Here is a 16,442-nt window from a genome sequence, read left to right as displayed (position 1 = left end):
TAAAACTTGAATACAATAAACCTTCAGAGTTGTTTATTAACTTAATTTCAGAGTTGCAAGCTCTCACTAGGGTTGCCACCTTTTCACCCGGACAGGCAGGGTCAGCCTGTGTCCGAGTGCCAATTAGGAAAGCCCAAAACACATTTGCACGGATAAAAATGGGACTCCTGATAAAGAGATTGAAATAAAAGGCACTCTATCGATCCTGCGCTCTTTGACAGGTTGGCGACCCAATGCGCATTCAAAACTTGGGTTATTATTTTCCATCCCTCAAATGGAAACCAGTGAGAGCGACTTTCAGATTATTATTATTATTATTATTATTATTATTATTATTATTATTATTATTATTATTATTATTATTATTATTGATTTATTAGCAGACGCCCTGATCAGATTCAATATAACATCTTATTTTGTGCAATATTATTATAAGATAGGGTAAGACGTTTCTTTGGCTTCATTCAAGGGATGCATTCATTCATGCAAAAGCAAGAGTCGATTGGAGTTCAGTATCTTTCCCAATCCAAGGGCTGTGCCTACTAGTACATGTGCGCATATCTAGCACTGAATGAGGAAAACATTGCCTTCAAGAAGCAGATCGAGTTACAGAGCCCTGCGTCACCCTCCGGATCACATGGTAATCGCTGCTATATCAAGGATCAAGTCTGGGATTGAGGGACATGCAGGTTTTTTCTTCTTCTTGTTCTTCTTCTTTGACATCACTTTGTGTTGCAGTGTGATAGATGCTGGCACGGTGGCTGGTGGTGCTGCAGCAGCTCTGATCAGACACTATCTCAGCGGCACAAAGTGACTGGGGGTCTTGGGAGAGGAAGGGCAACTGTAATTGGTTTCTCAATGAAAGATAATCACCAGCTCCCTGGAGGATCTGTGGACTAGCACTCAGCAGATACATCGCCGGCTTTTTTAGACATCCTTTCTTTCTTTTTTTCTTCTCTCTCTCTCTCTCCAGTCAATTCAGCAATAAGGAGGTGGGTTAAAGAGTTCTCACACCGCCCATCAGTGCCAGGTCTTTCTTTCAGAAGCAAGAGGACTCGACCACGGGATTTTATTAGTGTTTGTCCCCCCCCCCCAAAAAAAAAAAAAAGTTTGCATAGGTTGGAAAATGAGTGATCTGGAAGAAGACTTTGCTAAAATCCTTATGATCAAGGAAGAAAGGATCAAGGATTTGGAGAGACGGTTGGTGGAGAAGGAAGAAGAAATCCATGAGCTCAAGAGAAAACTGCACAAATGCCAGTCGGTGCTGCCCAGCGCCCAGATCATCGGACCCAGGACCAGGAGAGCCCAGGGCATTTCAGCAGAGCCACAGACTTACAGGTCTTTCCAAGACCTGACCAGGCAAGCCTTCAGGAAATACGCAAAGTCTGAAAGGTAAGGGTATTTTGTTTGTATTCAATACTGCAGCGAGTTTAGCTGAACTTGGATATATGCTTCTCTTCCACAACACATTTTCACAGTTTATTAATAAAAAAAGACCTGCAACTACTGTATACAAAGAATCATGAAAGTTATGCGGTATATCTGCACAGGGAGCTAGTATACATGCACAGATTGTTCAAAATAATAATGCATACATAAAACAAGCATAGGCACAGTCAAAAAGCTATCACTATGGGCAGAAACTACACACTAAACTTACTACCCTAGGTGCATGCCCATTTTTTTTTTCAATCACCTTTCATTCCCATTAAAAAAACAGAAAATGGATGACGCAGCTTTTAGAGGAGAAAATAACACAAGACCTCAATGAGTTTCATTGATCTGATCCATCATTAAATTCCCACTGGAAATTAAGTAGAGGAAGTACAAGGCATTATTGGCTTTTAGTAGCTGGATGCTCTGAACAGAAATGCATGTTGAAAGATATTTAATACTCCATTAGAAAATGCTCTGTGTGCCCATATGTTTCCATGCGGCTTATCCCTTTTTATTTGGATACTTTTATGTTGTACTTTATTGTTGGAAACTAGCTTAGTCTAGTGCCCCTGCTACAATACATCCAGTAAAGATAATTCATATGTAAGAACCACTTCAGAAACAGCCCAGCCTGGGAGCCGTTACAAAGTAGCTGTATTTTAAATCGGTGCAACATAGACAGTTTCCATGGAGATTGGTGATATTAGAAACTCAACAGAGGTGAATGGACACTTATCCCAAGAGACGAATACCTGTTTATTAGCAGCATGGCCATCACTAACTTGTGATGTGGAATCATAACTGTTTAAAAGAGACTTGGAAATGCAACAACATTATTATTATCTAACCATCATCTATCCAGTTATTATAATCATGTGTTAAAGCTGACACATTAGATAACGTTTAATGCTGCGATTCTTGCACAAACTCTAATAATATCCCATACCTGGTTCATAGCTCTGTAGGCTGTTTTTCACCATAGAGGGGTTTCTTGGGAAACAATATTTTACTGGTGGCATAGCCTTCCGCATGAATTTAATAATTAGCCATATCTGTGACAGTCTCAACCACCTTTGCACTTTATCTACACTGAGCATCTGAGAAATGGTATTGACAATGGACAAAATGGAAACATTTACTTTCAATTTCAATAGTGGTGTGTTCAACTGCACCGTGTTGGACAACTTAATATGGTTCTGTATTTATATAAAACAATATTTTTGCCCCCCCACACCCTTTAGTCGTGTACTTCTGCTGAAACCTTCAGTAAGTTCTGATGGATTTTAAGGCTCAAAGTAGGGAGTTCATTGAGTGACTTGAGAGGCTGCAATAACAACGCCCCCGAGCACATTGTAAACGACAGCTGCTGAAGTTATAGCACCCTGTTCAAAAGCATTAAGGCCCTGTCACCCCTTTAGACTGAAATGGGATGGAGGCTATTCAATTATAATACATGCAGTCAGCTTTTCTTAAAAGCAAAACAGGATTGTATCTAATGTCAATGATTTTATGGTTTTTTTATTTAAGGAAGTGTCTATACCCGCATACATAGGCCTGTATACGTGTATGTATGCTTATGGTTACAGGCATAAATTATTATTTTAAATCTAACAGCCTATTTGTACTTTGTTCTGGTTGTAACAGACTGTATGAAGTCAGATTGCATATGCAGTAATTCATTGACACAGCATGATGTACAATAGTGGCGTTGGAAAGGACGACTTTGAAAGTTTAGGGATCTTTCAGAACCATACATTATTCTAGTTAGGAAACAATCTGCCCTTATATAGTGACACAAGGTGAAACCATACCAGCTGTCTGTGTGAACGGACAATGCTTGAGAACAGGGGATTGGCTTTCCATCAGGCCTTCAGGCATCCTTCTGGCGCTGCTTCTAAATCTGTTGATAAATATTTGATGCTGGCTGGAGTCTGAATGACTAAATGTCTTTTTTTTTCCAGTATTAAGTGGAATCACTTACATATGCTAATAGTTAGGCACATTTATATATTTATTTAACTGTAGTGTCATTGATAGTAAGCAAAAGTACAGCACAGCTTTAAACCATACTACTACTACTACTAGTAATTATTATTATTATTATTATTATTATTATTATTATTATTATTATTATTATTATAAATTGTAGTAGGAGGAATAATAGCTGTAGTGGTATCACCATCAAGTTAAGTAAATGTTCCATATTCCAAGTTAAAATTAACCATAAAACAGTCTCTTGTGCATTCAAAAGCATGAATGATTTTCCATCTTTGCACAAATGTATGCTACATTATCAGGTCATATAATTTTCTAATTCAAGAATTAAATCAAACAAACAAAACAAAAACAATAGCAGTAAGATTTTTTCTTCAGTTACTTCCTGCCACGTTCATGAAGGTGGTCTTGGGTTTGTGTGCACTGCAATATGCTCTCCTTTCAAAGCCTTTGCAAGTCTTCACATTTAGAGTAATTGTGTAGGAACATAACTAGTATAAGTAGCCACAGGGTGGCAGCAAGGTTCTATATTTAATAGTAGTTTTATTTTATTTTATTTGAATAGATGGAGGAATAATGATGTGAATTACCTAACCACTTATTAAATAATCTTCTGGATGATGGTCCAAAATATAGAAGATAAAATAATCGAAATTTAAAACGAACATAATGCTTTACTTCCAGGTTTGAAGTTTTAGATGAATGTGTTATAATACATTTTGTCATTTAAAAAAAAAAAAGAAGAAGCTGCTATGCAAAGTCATGCTTTTTGTTCCTTTGGCTGTTTTGGTCGATTCTGATCTGGTGATAAATCACCCAAACTCTAGATAACCGGCATAGTCCTTAACCTGTTCCATTGAATCAAATGAACACATTTATCAGAAAATGGAAAACTGATTAACTGTAGTTAAATTAATTATTTATCAGAAACATACCTTTCAACAGCACGCCCTGATCCATGTATTTTAGTCAGTTCAAAAGAAAAAGCAACACAACTGGAATTCTGATCATGTTTTAATTCAGACAAGGCAAATTAGTGACAATAGGCTGCAACAGTGACGTCTTTTAAGGTCAAGACTAATGGCTTGTAATATTGTGGGTTAGTATTCCCAAAGCAAAACACTATTTGGCATTTGGCTACCCTATGATGTGATCATTTCAAGGGACATATATGAAATCACGAGCACAGAGTTCTTGCATGATGCGCAATGAGGTCATCTGAGAGAATCAGCCCTTTACATTAATTTTTCAGCATCAGTCATTAATCACATTTCATTCTAGTCATATTTTTTAAAACCTTTAGTTCAATTAAATCATTGTCGGGTCTGTTTACTTTTTTCAGAAGAAGCCGTCTACAGACAGTATTCAGATCGATATAATTTACACAGTAAGGGCCCGCTTTCTTCAAAGTGAAGACATGACATAAGCTCATTAAAGTTACATGGGTTAACTTAGGCTATTAGGCATGGCTTTCTCTCTTTTGGACAATGAGAATTTTTCAAAGAACACTCCTAGAGGAGACGGGAAAAATACTCATTTAAAATAATTGCCAGAAATTGGAAATGTGGTTAAAGTTCACAGGCATAAATGTGACATGGGGAGTGGTGGTAACGTCAATGTATTTAGTGTGATATTATGTATTATTAAAGCACTCAAGTCTGAATAGGAGGGAAATTGAAGTTAGGTCTTATAAGTATTGTACGCCATGTTGATTTTTCACAGTGAATTCTTTAAACTGCCTGAGGCATGCCTAAAGATATTTTATTTTTGTATTTTAAAGATATACAAACAAAAACAATCATGGACTTTTTTGTTATAGAAATAATTTCCTCAAAGGGTGGTTTGGTTGAGATAAAACAGTTCCATTAGTGTTAATATTTGGCACCAGACTGCAGTCTTATTTATCAGATTACAATGCTATTGAGTAACGGATCATGTTTCTATTGATCCGAACAAGAAGCAGTAGGACAGGAAGTTTAGAAAGTGAAATTTAAAGCCCTCGGTTTATATCAAGGTGCTTTCAAGGGCAGGGCGAAGGGAGAAATTGTTGTTTATTGACTGTTTATTGTAATCCATGACTGCATCTTAAAACTGTATTCTATATATTCCATAGTATTATATATGTTTGTTTCATTCATCCATCCATCCATTTGTTTATTTGCTCGTTCTTCATTCATTCATTGATTTATGATGAGTGTATTTTTAAATGCCTGAAACTATTCCTTCTTGTATTGGTAAGTATGAGTATGTTAATCCTCATAGTATAAGAAAACATATTATATTGATGTCTTGGAGTAAGTGTAGGGGTGTAAAGCATTCATAAGCATTTCTGTTTTAGAGATAGCAAGCTAGTAGACTGTAAAGGCATGTTTTACGATATAAGAAGCCCCAGGATGTTACTAATAAGAATGGCTGAGAATAGCAGGTCAAGGAAAATCTTCCCTTGAGAAAGCGAAAAGGTCTGACACATGACAGGAGACTATCCAAAATGTAATTCTATAAGCATGTAAAAGGAAAGTAAGCTTCTCATATATAATTATATGAAATGAATAAAAGCACTAACAGTCTGATTAATCTGTCTTAATTTAAAAAAGGAGGGAAACAATCCACACACAAATTATAGGCTCTCATCCCAGCTCTGTCGTCTATTGCTGCTGTGATTGCATTTAATGATTATATAATAATACAATTTTACGGTCAGCTTCTTAGTGCCACAAAGCCAATGTACCAATTTGGTCCAGCCAGTGCAGTCGGTACGGGCTAAATTAATTGTCTTGGATTGTCTGGTCCGAGGGTATGTTTGTCAATATCGCTATGTTGGTCAGTCAGTGTGTTTTTGTGTGTATGTGTGGCAGCTTCTGCTTTGCGAACAGACCTCCACCTCATGAAATTACAATAAGGAGATGGAGTAGAGGAAAAGCATTAGGTTACTTTATAGGAAACAATTACTTTATATACAGAGGTACCCTATTGAACTGTTACATCATTATATTTTAAAATGAGGGATTTGCGATCATTCAGTTGGTTTTTGTTGCAGTTTATTATCAGTAGAAACTGTACTGATTACTTCACAGAAAATGGGCAGAGGAATAGATGTGCCATTATAATTCCTGTAAGTAGCTTGACCAGCCCAACCCCGTGCAATAATGTCCCGGGTTAAACGTACCCAGATCTAATGATTTTGCTTGAGCAGAGTGAAAGTGCAACAGCAGAAAAAGGAAAAAGCTGATTTTAAACACTCTATTTTTAACACACACAATTCTAAGTTGGAAAGCTTCTCACATACATCTAAAAAGATCAATACAATCACCCAGCGTTTCTCCAAGATCACTTATATACAGTGGAGCAGCATTTCCTGAAGCTGAATGGAAAAAAGTCTCACCTGCCTCTTGGATTATCTATTCAATTATAAAGAGCCAGCCTATAATGTCTATCCTGATTAAGAAATTGGAGACATACCTTGGAGGTCTAAAACAATACAAGAACTAAGAAGAGCTTCATATGGACAGAATAGGAGTACAGGACGGTACTTTGGGGGTGCGTCAATACTTGCAAGACAAGCTAAATCCTCTCAGTTGATTGGATTATTATATCATCATTAAATACATTCACATAAGCGAGGTAGCAACGTTCTTCTTTTATTGGTATGCTGTTGTGATTAATACTAATCATTTAATGGCAATTGAATAGTCAAGCCTCAGGGATATTCGTTCCATCATCATCATCACGTCCTAAGCTGACATTTGATTCATTAAACCCACGTCGATTTAAACTAATAAACTGAAGCAAATCATCGTGTATGGCTTCACAGTGGTGAAGCTGCCTTTAAAACATTATTGATTGATCTGAATCTGAGACACAGAGGGATTTACAGATGTAAGGACGGGAAAAGGGACACTGATTTCAAGATATTTTAATAAACAATTACAATTTAAGCCCACAAACAAGATTACTGAATCACTACAGAACTATGCCCAGTGGAGTGCAGAACCGTGTCCACCAATGTGTGATTCTGCGTGACACTGTGACCCCAAAGTGTTTTGAAATGCAGTTCACATCAGGGCAACAGTTGGAACTCTCTGTGGACAGAGACATTTTCTACATCCCTGGATAGGGCACTATTACTTTAAACTGACATTGTTAGTGTTTCATTTTTCTCCCCCCATAAAAAACTAAAACTAAATCTAATTATAGAGTCTTCAGTGACAGACGAATCTGAAGATGAAGGTTTGTGAACGAGGAGCCAGCTCAGTTTTTCCCCTGCAGGGTTTTAAATGACATTGGTTTGATACAAAATAAAATAATAACAGGCACTCCCAGAGTCACAAACAAGGCTGCAGGGTAAGAAATATAGAAGATTAGATTCGTAGTGACTAGAATAGACAACATTCCTGAGAAGCCTAAACCAATCCCATTGCTTTCTACACATGCTCCTCAAGACTAGAAAGACTTGTGTTTACATGATTATATAGACATATTTAGGCAATAGCACATGTATGCCCCTGTATATTCTACATTCTTCAAAACTGACTCACATTGTACATACAACTTATTGGCATTCATGCACATCTCAGTTTTATTTGTGAAGATACAAATGAATGAATTAATTAATAATTCAGATTAATAAATGCTCTACATTACTACTGCAGGCTATCTGCAAGCGTATTCAATATATGTATTCAACAGCAGTGATGACTGATACAATATCTGATTACCCTGAGGGAACACACTATCTAGTTTGAATGTGATACTGTGTTGAACAAAAGAGCCGTTGGTTAAATGTAGCAGTAAGAAGTAATTTCCCTGCATTTGGAACTTGGAAACCTACCAAAGAAAGACAATTTAATATTACTCTAATTCCTTTAGAGGACACAATATTATGTTCATGCATTTTTCAATATTATGTTGTCTGATAAGGTACAGCTCAAAGTTCAGAGTTTTGTAAGGAATAAAACATTTTATGGGGAAATAAGCTTTTTAACAGTCCTTCAAAAGTCACGGTGTTGACCACAAGAGGGAGCTTTTGATCCTTCTCAGTTTAGCAGTTGGCCATAAACTGCATTTCCAAACCCAGAACTGAGCTCCCACAGTCTTGATTAAAGGCATTGTAGAAACAACTGTGAAACTCATCCAGACACTTTAATAAAATACAAACATTATAGGTCTAATTGAAATCATTAAGCATCAAATAAGAACCATTTATTGGAGAGTCTAGAACCTGTGAATGAAAATAGGCTGATTTGTAAGATTTATTTGTTGTAAACTAGGGCATTGCTGTATTAAAACCCCTTACGCCTGCGTGATTTATGAAACTGTTCAAGTTTTCGATACTAAAACTAATCTTTGAATGAGGCATCACCCTTACGCTCCGAGGAGAAACACAATTTTCCCACTAGTTTTAGTTCATGAGTTGTGAGAAAAGAGACACAAGTTATTAGATTCTTTAGGTTTATCTGTCCCAAGATTTATGCAGAACATCTTCTGAAACTTTTGAAACTGCATTCACTCGGTTCATGAATATTTACTTATAATGCTGATTTCGGTAACTAGCACTTATGGAGCTTTTATGGAAGCTCTCTGGGTAGGCATGTGTTTTGAGTGAGCAATTTAGGTATATCTTTACACAGTATTAATATTTAATTACATCTCAAATGGCCTTGTTAGGTCCATTGGTAAAATATGTTACAGAACTGTCTCACTTACAGAAGAAATGGGTGAAGTGTTGATTTAATAGCCACCCTGCTATATTATTTAGGCCAATTATCCCGTGCACAGTGAAACTACTTAGCTATTTTCCATAACGACTTCATTATAAAACCTGCACCTATTAAAAACCGCATTTGAGATCAACAAAATAGATTTCAAAGTTCCTGGCCATGTTTCCAATCTGCCCTTTTTCATTCGGAAACTGGCTACCAGGCGTGGACATTTCACCTATCTTCATTAACTCAAAATGTGCGACTTCTTTTTTGAAGGGATCCCAGATAATTGACAATTAATTAGAACTGCCAATCAAATCATCACGATGACGTGGAATGCCGCTAGAATTCTCGAATGCTATAGTACTGTTCTCCAGGAAGGATTATTCCCATGCACGACACACATCAATCAACCCAAATCTCCAATTGTCCTTATTCCTTTGCTAGCTGGGCATTCGTCATACATTTAATTGAAGATATTAATATGCGGCTAATCCTACTGGAGAATGCAATTGAACGTGATGTGACACAGCTGTTGGTGTGGGTGTGTGGATGAGCTCATTTGTATACAATTCCTAACCTTGTTTCAACCTATGTTATTGTATTGTTTCACACTTGCTGGTTTACCTAAAGTCTATTATTGTTATTATTATTAATATGATTGTTGCATGTCATCAAATTAAATGTGCATATACGCAACAGCAACAAATCAGAGAGACGGTGCACAGCAGCTGCACTACGCAGCACTTGAACTGAGCTCATTTGCAAGCTCCCAGGCAGAGGCACCTCGGTGTGGGGGGCTGTTTATCACCTGCCCCGGAGAAGGTGCGTCTGCATATGCGCTCCCTCATTGGTCGCCGTGTGCAGCCGCTGCGCCGCGCCTCGGCATCCTTGCAGGAGCTGGAGGGGCGCTTGTGTTCGGCAGCCGCTCAGTCCGCAGCGACCCTGAAAGCACGCCGGACCCCCGCCAGTGAAGCCCACCAAGGCGCCGCCCGTCTTAGTCACGGTGGGCGCGTCGACGGAGCCTTGCAACAAGTCGCCAGCACACTTTGGGTAAAGTTTGCCTGGCTGCCGGCGCAGACAGCACGGACTATGGGCACTTTGCGGGATCTCCAGTACGCGCTGCAGGAGAAGATCGAGGAGCTGCGGCAGCGGGACGCGCTCATCGACGAGCTGGAGCTGGAGCTGGACCAGAAGGACGAGCTGATCCAGAAGCTGCAGAACGAGCTGGATAAGTACCGCTCGGTCATCCGGCCGGCCACCCAGCAGGTCCACAAGCAGAGCGTCCTGCAGGAGCAGCACCGCACCAAGAGGCAGGCGATCTCCGCCGAGCCCACCGCCTTTGACATCCAGGACCTCAGCCATGTCACGCTGCCCTTCTACCCCAAGAGCCCGCAGTAGGTTTTGCGCCCTGGCTGACCTGTGTGTGTGTGTGTGAGATTAGTCTTTTGAAGACATTTGTTTTTGTGCAATGCATGGGTCTCATCCTGCACCTTGACAGGCAGAGCAGCTGGCATTTTGTAAGCTCTTGCATTAGACGTGGTGTAATTACTTTCCTGTCTTTTTCCATCTATAAATGGAACTGTATCTAGTATTGTAGCACTTCTTTTCTCTTGCTCTTCATAGTAACCATGCATGGGCGAATTACTCAACCCCCCCAAGCAAGGTGACACTTCTTAGTACGTTATTCTGCACGTCATACCTTAATTGATTTATAATGTTGTGCGCAGATTAGGTCCTCACCTTTCATTCCTCTGATTCTTTTGTTTAAACTATGTGTATATCTTAAGTGCCATTAATATTAACAACACATTTAAACATGTCCTAGAGTAATACATTTTGTTTGGTTTCCAGGGACCGGGCTCTAAACAGAGGGGAATGTCTCTCTGTACCAGCCACCTGGTCAAGTACACTTCTTAAACTAGATTTGTTTTTCTTCGCATGACCAGATATTTTAGTCATACATCATTGTATGTAATGGAAACATTATACAAAGTAAACTGCCTGAAACAGCATGGGTTATTTGTGTGGGCTATGGCTAGGTAATCAAGGGGTTTAACTCACTCCTGAAACATTGGAAATATTGGTTCACTTAACTGTGTGATTGAAAAAGGGGGAAATAAAGCAGACACTTGTGAAATCCTGAGCTCCCTGTTTACATTTTTATGCTCATCTGGGTTATAGTAATGCGTCTGCTTGCTGAAGCAATCCTGTTTTATGTAGGTTTTCAATTCCTAGCACACTTCCTTCCTCGTCAACTCTGACGTTGTGTTATTTGTACTTGTTGTTCTAACACTACTGGTATGCACTGGTGAGGTAGCCGAACTGTTTTTTTTGAGATCCCAATGATCAGAGTTTCCTAAGGGCAGCAGCGATGGTTTTGAAGTGAATCAATATAGGATTTTTAGGAAACGCACACACACAATCCGTAAAGGCAAAGGATGTAGATTTGCTGCTTGGCATGTGAGTTGCTGAAATTCTAAACATAAGGATTAAGATATAATAATAATTGTCATCGCCATCATCATCCACATCCACATCCAATGAGAACCATATCATAAAACATTGTGTCCAGCTAGATTTAAAAGCAGTATTTTGTGTGTCTTTTATACACACCATAGCAGTATAAGAATGCTAATTAGAGGAACTCACATCTACTGCTTTATGCACCAGCTAGTTCAGGTGCCAACCAGTATAACTTCCAGCTTTCGTGTATACCTCTATTTGAAAATGGGATTTCAAAACCTTTTGGCATTTCTAAGATATCCCAGGCTGATGTTACAATAGCCATTTATCTTACGTCTGACATTAACCAGAGACTAATACGTAAGCAAAAGCTAGCTGACACTTTTATGGTCACAAGCCTAAATCCTAACGGAAGACTATTTTCTCCTCAAATTCATAGTACAAAAGTCAACATGCCCAGACATATAAATGTGGTAATTCAGAGGAAGGGAAAGTATGTTCCACTTTGCCCTGTCATACTCTGGTATGATGGGTTGCCTTTTAAAGTCATTATTATCCACTGCCTGCATTTATTTATTTTGGTTAGGTTAAGCAAATAAGTCAGACATCTGTACGCTTCACATCCCCCAGGATCTCATGTCAAGAAGCGTCGGAGTGTATATAATGAGCGCCAGCCAATTTAGCAATAAAATCAGTAACTAGTGATAAGACTTATTGAAAATATTAGGATTTCCTGCTTCATAACAATTATGTTTCCATGTTGCTTTGTGTATACTGTACTATTTAATTAATGGAGCATTTCATGCCAGTTAATTTAATTGAATGCTATAAGTCATGGTTCATAGCATATACTTAGATGAGATTACAGACGCAAAATATTGTTTTTGTTGTTGTTCATACATTATTTCAGTTTGTTTTTCCTGCATGTATATAGTTTCATGCAATATAGGAGTATATCACAGATTCGCTTTCAAATAAGTTAATAAGTACAAAAAAACTTAATTTCAAATAGGTCTTTTCAGTTTCCTCATGCTTCTAGGCGAAGGAGCTAGAGTTGGCTTTAAGGTTTTATCTTGCGAAAAACAGCAATTGGTATATATTATGCGTTGCCAGCTTTCCCACTGCACTGATTGCTGGAATGACAAACAAGACATGTATTGAATAGATTGGTGGAGGAGTCAAAGGTTAGATAAACACGTGTCTTATGGCAGGTATCTTATAAGTCCTAGAGCTTGGTGTTGATTGTGGCTCTCCTCTTTTATGAATTCAGTCTTTTTTGTTTTTCAGGCTGGCCTGTTTTATAAAATGGAAAACGCCTGTCGGAGAGAAAACAAGATGATTAATTCTAATTATGTGTTGACAACTGCTTCTGTGTGTGAGTGTTGCAGGTCTATTGCAGATGTGCTTTTTCAGATGGTAGCATAGTATTAAAATTCTTTACAAGTTTGATGCATTGCTGTTGAAATTATAAAGAATTAGCTATTTTTTTACACCTCTTTTTTGTGCAAAGTCACTTTCTAGGGTCAAAGCATCTTGTTAATTTTTCAAGATCACATCACTTCCCTTCATGTTGGAATTTATATTTGCTTTTTTAGTGTTTCCGCTAGAGTAGATGCATTTTAGATGGTGTTCGTCTTGAAAATTAGTTCGGGAGAATTAGTCCAGAGATCTCAAATTTTATAGAAGTTTTTGAGCCAAAAGCGATGCTGAAGTGACGGACCTCCTGCTGATGTTGTTAGTTTCTAGTGAACTTGCTGGAAAGTGTTCCTCCGCCTTCTGTAAGGAAACATGAGCAATTCTTACTATCATTTGAAAATGATGTTGCAGTGCCCCCTTCAAACCACTGACACACATAGCCTTATGGCTCTGAAGATAAGTGCTTCCTACTGTATAACGCTGACCTTGCAGTACTGAGCTAACAAAACAATGAAATGTGCTGGATGTAAACCAGAAATCACATGACTTCAACAAGGTAGTTCTCTACTTTGTGTCTTGGCATATTGGTATATCAGTTTAGCTCCCTTAAGCCACAGATAACATTCATAGTTTGTCCCTGCATTCAGTTTTTTTTATTGCATTTCATAATTTCTACAATGTAATTTCACTTTAAGTTGTGTACACCCTACCTGCCGCCCTCCCCCCACCACTCCACACATAAAAAGGGATAAGAAAGAAACCTGATTTTTTTTTTTTTTCTTTTTCTTATAAGCCTTTTCTTATTCAGTCTATATAGACCTGTACATAAAAAGCATTAGGAACTTCAACTCAATATATAGCGGAACTAAAGAAACTGAAAAGTAACAATTAGTTTAACTTTGACCTTGTTCAGCATAGTGCCAAGACCCTGAATAAAACAAAAGTCAAAATGTTATTACTTGAGATTTGGGTAGTCATCTGACAATTTTCTAAATTCCTTTTATATCTTTTAAGAGTACAGTCAGGCATGCTTTATCAATGTTTGTTAAAATGTAGCTCACCTGTTAAAATGTTCTGTGAAAGGTTACAGTAAAATGCAAGTGGCAGGAAGATTTGTCTGTTTTGTGAAATGGTTCCTTGAAAGTACAGTGGAATGAGCCCATCAGGCTCCTTGTTAAAGAAGCATATTTTGTCCTTTTAAGGGAAACAGTCAGCATAAAGCACTCAGACCTAACATGCAGACATGCAGAAATCGTCTTTTACCCCCCAAAAAAAGGAAAGAAAGCGAGGGGAAAAAAAGCTAGACATCCAGCTGGGTTGGATCAAGTATCACTGCCAGTTACCGGATGCCTCTCATAAACAAAACCAGCGGTACGAGCTCTTGTGAAGAATGTAAAACTGTCAGATACCGTTTACTATATTCTAATACAATAACAATCCATCTGAGCAAATGTGATAATAATACCGTTCCTCAGTAAAGGCTTCCAGGTTCCAATCATATCACGCCAATCTTAATATCAAAGGCAATCACGTATGTTCAGGTACCTTATGCAACTGCCTTGTCTTTAATTGTTCTCCTAAGAGGAAGCGATTGTGAGAGACAGAGTTGTTTGTCTTCAGAAGCCAGCCGCTTACTCTTTGAGTTCATATCTCATCAGGAACATCGTTTATCTTAGTTTTTTTTTTTTTTTTTTTTTTAAGAGAAGCTATTGTCCATAGCTTTTAACTACTTGAGATAAAAACAATACCATTTAGAGGAAAGTGCTATATTTTCCTTACTACATAATTCCGCACGTCTCATACTAACATCTGCATATAAATATTTAATTGTAATTTGTATTCTGTCATTTGAAAGGGCTATAGAATACACTTTTTAACATTTTTAAAGGCTGTATAAAGATTAATGAGTGACCACCAGTATAACTGTCTGTCCACATCCTATTTACATATTATCACCCTAATGAACAGGATTGTGATGCACTGTTTAGCCCAAGAGGATGATGCTCAACATTGTTGATCTCGGCCTCATTTCATTGGATTCCTCGCAGTTGCTGGTTGCCATGGTGCAGTGAAATGTACCAACTCTAGCTGATTTTGTTTCTCTCTCTCTCTTTTTAGTTTAAAATATACTGCTCCCATGACACGGCATGATCTGCCAGTTCTGCTAAGTGTGTCAGAGAGGATGCTCTGCTAATTGTTATTGTCTCAAGTGATGCATGCCAATCAAGTGATAGACGGAATCCCATCAATCTAAATAGTGCTTGATAGAAATACTCTTACTGAGTAATGGTTAGATTAGGGACTTTTGGGTCGATTCAATTTATTTCTGTTTAAAACACCAGGGAGAGCCCTAGAATAATTATTTAGACACTAACCACATTAACTTCCATTCCTAGTAGAGCAGGTGAAATGGGCTCACCATGCTGCTAAATAAGTAATGCAAAATATTCTGCTTTTTATTTCCTTATGCACCGGTTATATTTTCTAGTCAGTTCAGATTAGAATGGTTTGAAGTCTGAAAAGAAGGCACCCTATTGCTTTTACAGCATGGTATTAGTATTATCTTTGCTCTAGGGTTGGGTTTAAGGCGTTCTTTTATGTTGTATTATTGAGTGCCTGGCAATGACTAGTCTTTATTTTTTTAATTATGACACCTAAAAAGTTTTGGTCTCTGCAGGGATCACCCTATTAGAGCTTTACGTAGGTTAGGGTTTAAAATTGAGATGAATTCACAATGGCATTAAGCATGTTAGGTGAATTTTCAAAGCTGCTTCCAACTGCTATATGTTTGTAAATGCAGGAGCAATCAGAATAATAAAAGAAAAAAAATACTGTAGCATTCCTTATTTGTTCAATCAAAGTGATACAATGTCTTTTTACCTGTATTCATCCATAAATTACATAGTGTATTGAGTTTATTCTACTGCAAGTGTAACTGAACTGAACTGAATATCATAGGCATTGAATTTTAAATAATGTACTTAATCACTTTACTTTTTACTTTTACTTAAAATGTAGGCTATGTAGTATGTATTTTACTGGAAAGATTTAAAAAAATGATGTAATTTGTTTTCACAGGGAATTTACTATATTGTCTTCTTGTGCACCCTCTGATAATTCCTTAATTGACTGATTTATTTTATTTTTGCAGTGTTCCACAATGCCAGAATTCAATCTATAAAAGTGGTAATTTCTTTTACACATTTGAATTGGGAAAAATTAATCAGGATTTCTGTTTTGAAGGATGTTGTGAAGCTTTCAGTGGCATTATCTCTGCCAATTTTCCTCCCCAAAATTGCAATTCTTATTGATCTTAATTGCACTTTGCTGTGCTGCAATCTGAATACAATTACCAACACAAGTAGGGTTTAATATTTCTTTGGGATTTTTGTGCCTGATTCTCTGAACTGTATCAGCAGCCTCATTGAA

At 37.7% G+C, this 16,442-nt stretch overlaps 1 protein-coding gene across 2 annotated transcripts in view; it reads left to right on the top strand.

Moving 5' to 3' along the window:
- Positions 1-1,093: 1,093 nt before the first annotated feature.
- The window catches only part of prkg1b (protein kinase cGMP-dependent 1b), a 118,305-nt gene continuing 102,956 nt past the window's right edge, over positions 1,094-16,442 (top strand). Inside the window, exon 1 of one of the 2 annotated variants that reach the window (XM_066693947.1) lies at positions 1,094-1,392. In XM_066693947.1, the coding sequence (XP_066550044.1) occupies positions 1,127-1,392 (266 nt within the window). In that variant the 5' untranslated portion in view covers positions 1,094-1,126. Of the gene's footprint in view, positions 1,393-9,876; positions 10,529-16,442 lie in introns of those variants that run through there. The other variant, XM_066693946.1, reaches the window with a different exon arrangement.

This window comes from Amia ocellicauda, chromosome 20 (genome assembly GCF_036373705.1).
Source record: "Amia ocellicauda isolate fAmiCal2 chromosome 20, fAmiCal2.hap1, whole genome shotgun sequence".
NCBI classification, from domain to species: Eukaryota; Metazoa; Chordata; class Actinopteri; order Amiiformes; family Amiidae; genus Amia; species Amia ocellicauda.
This window is presented reverse-complemented; position numbering and strand designations above follow the sequence as displayed.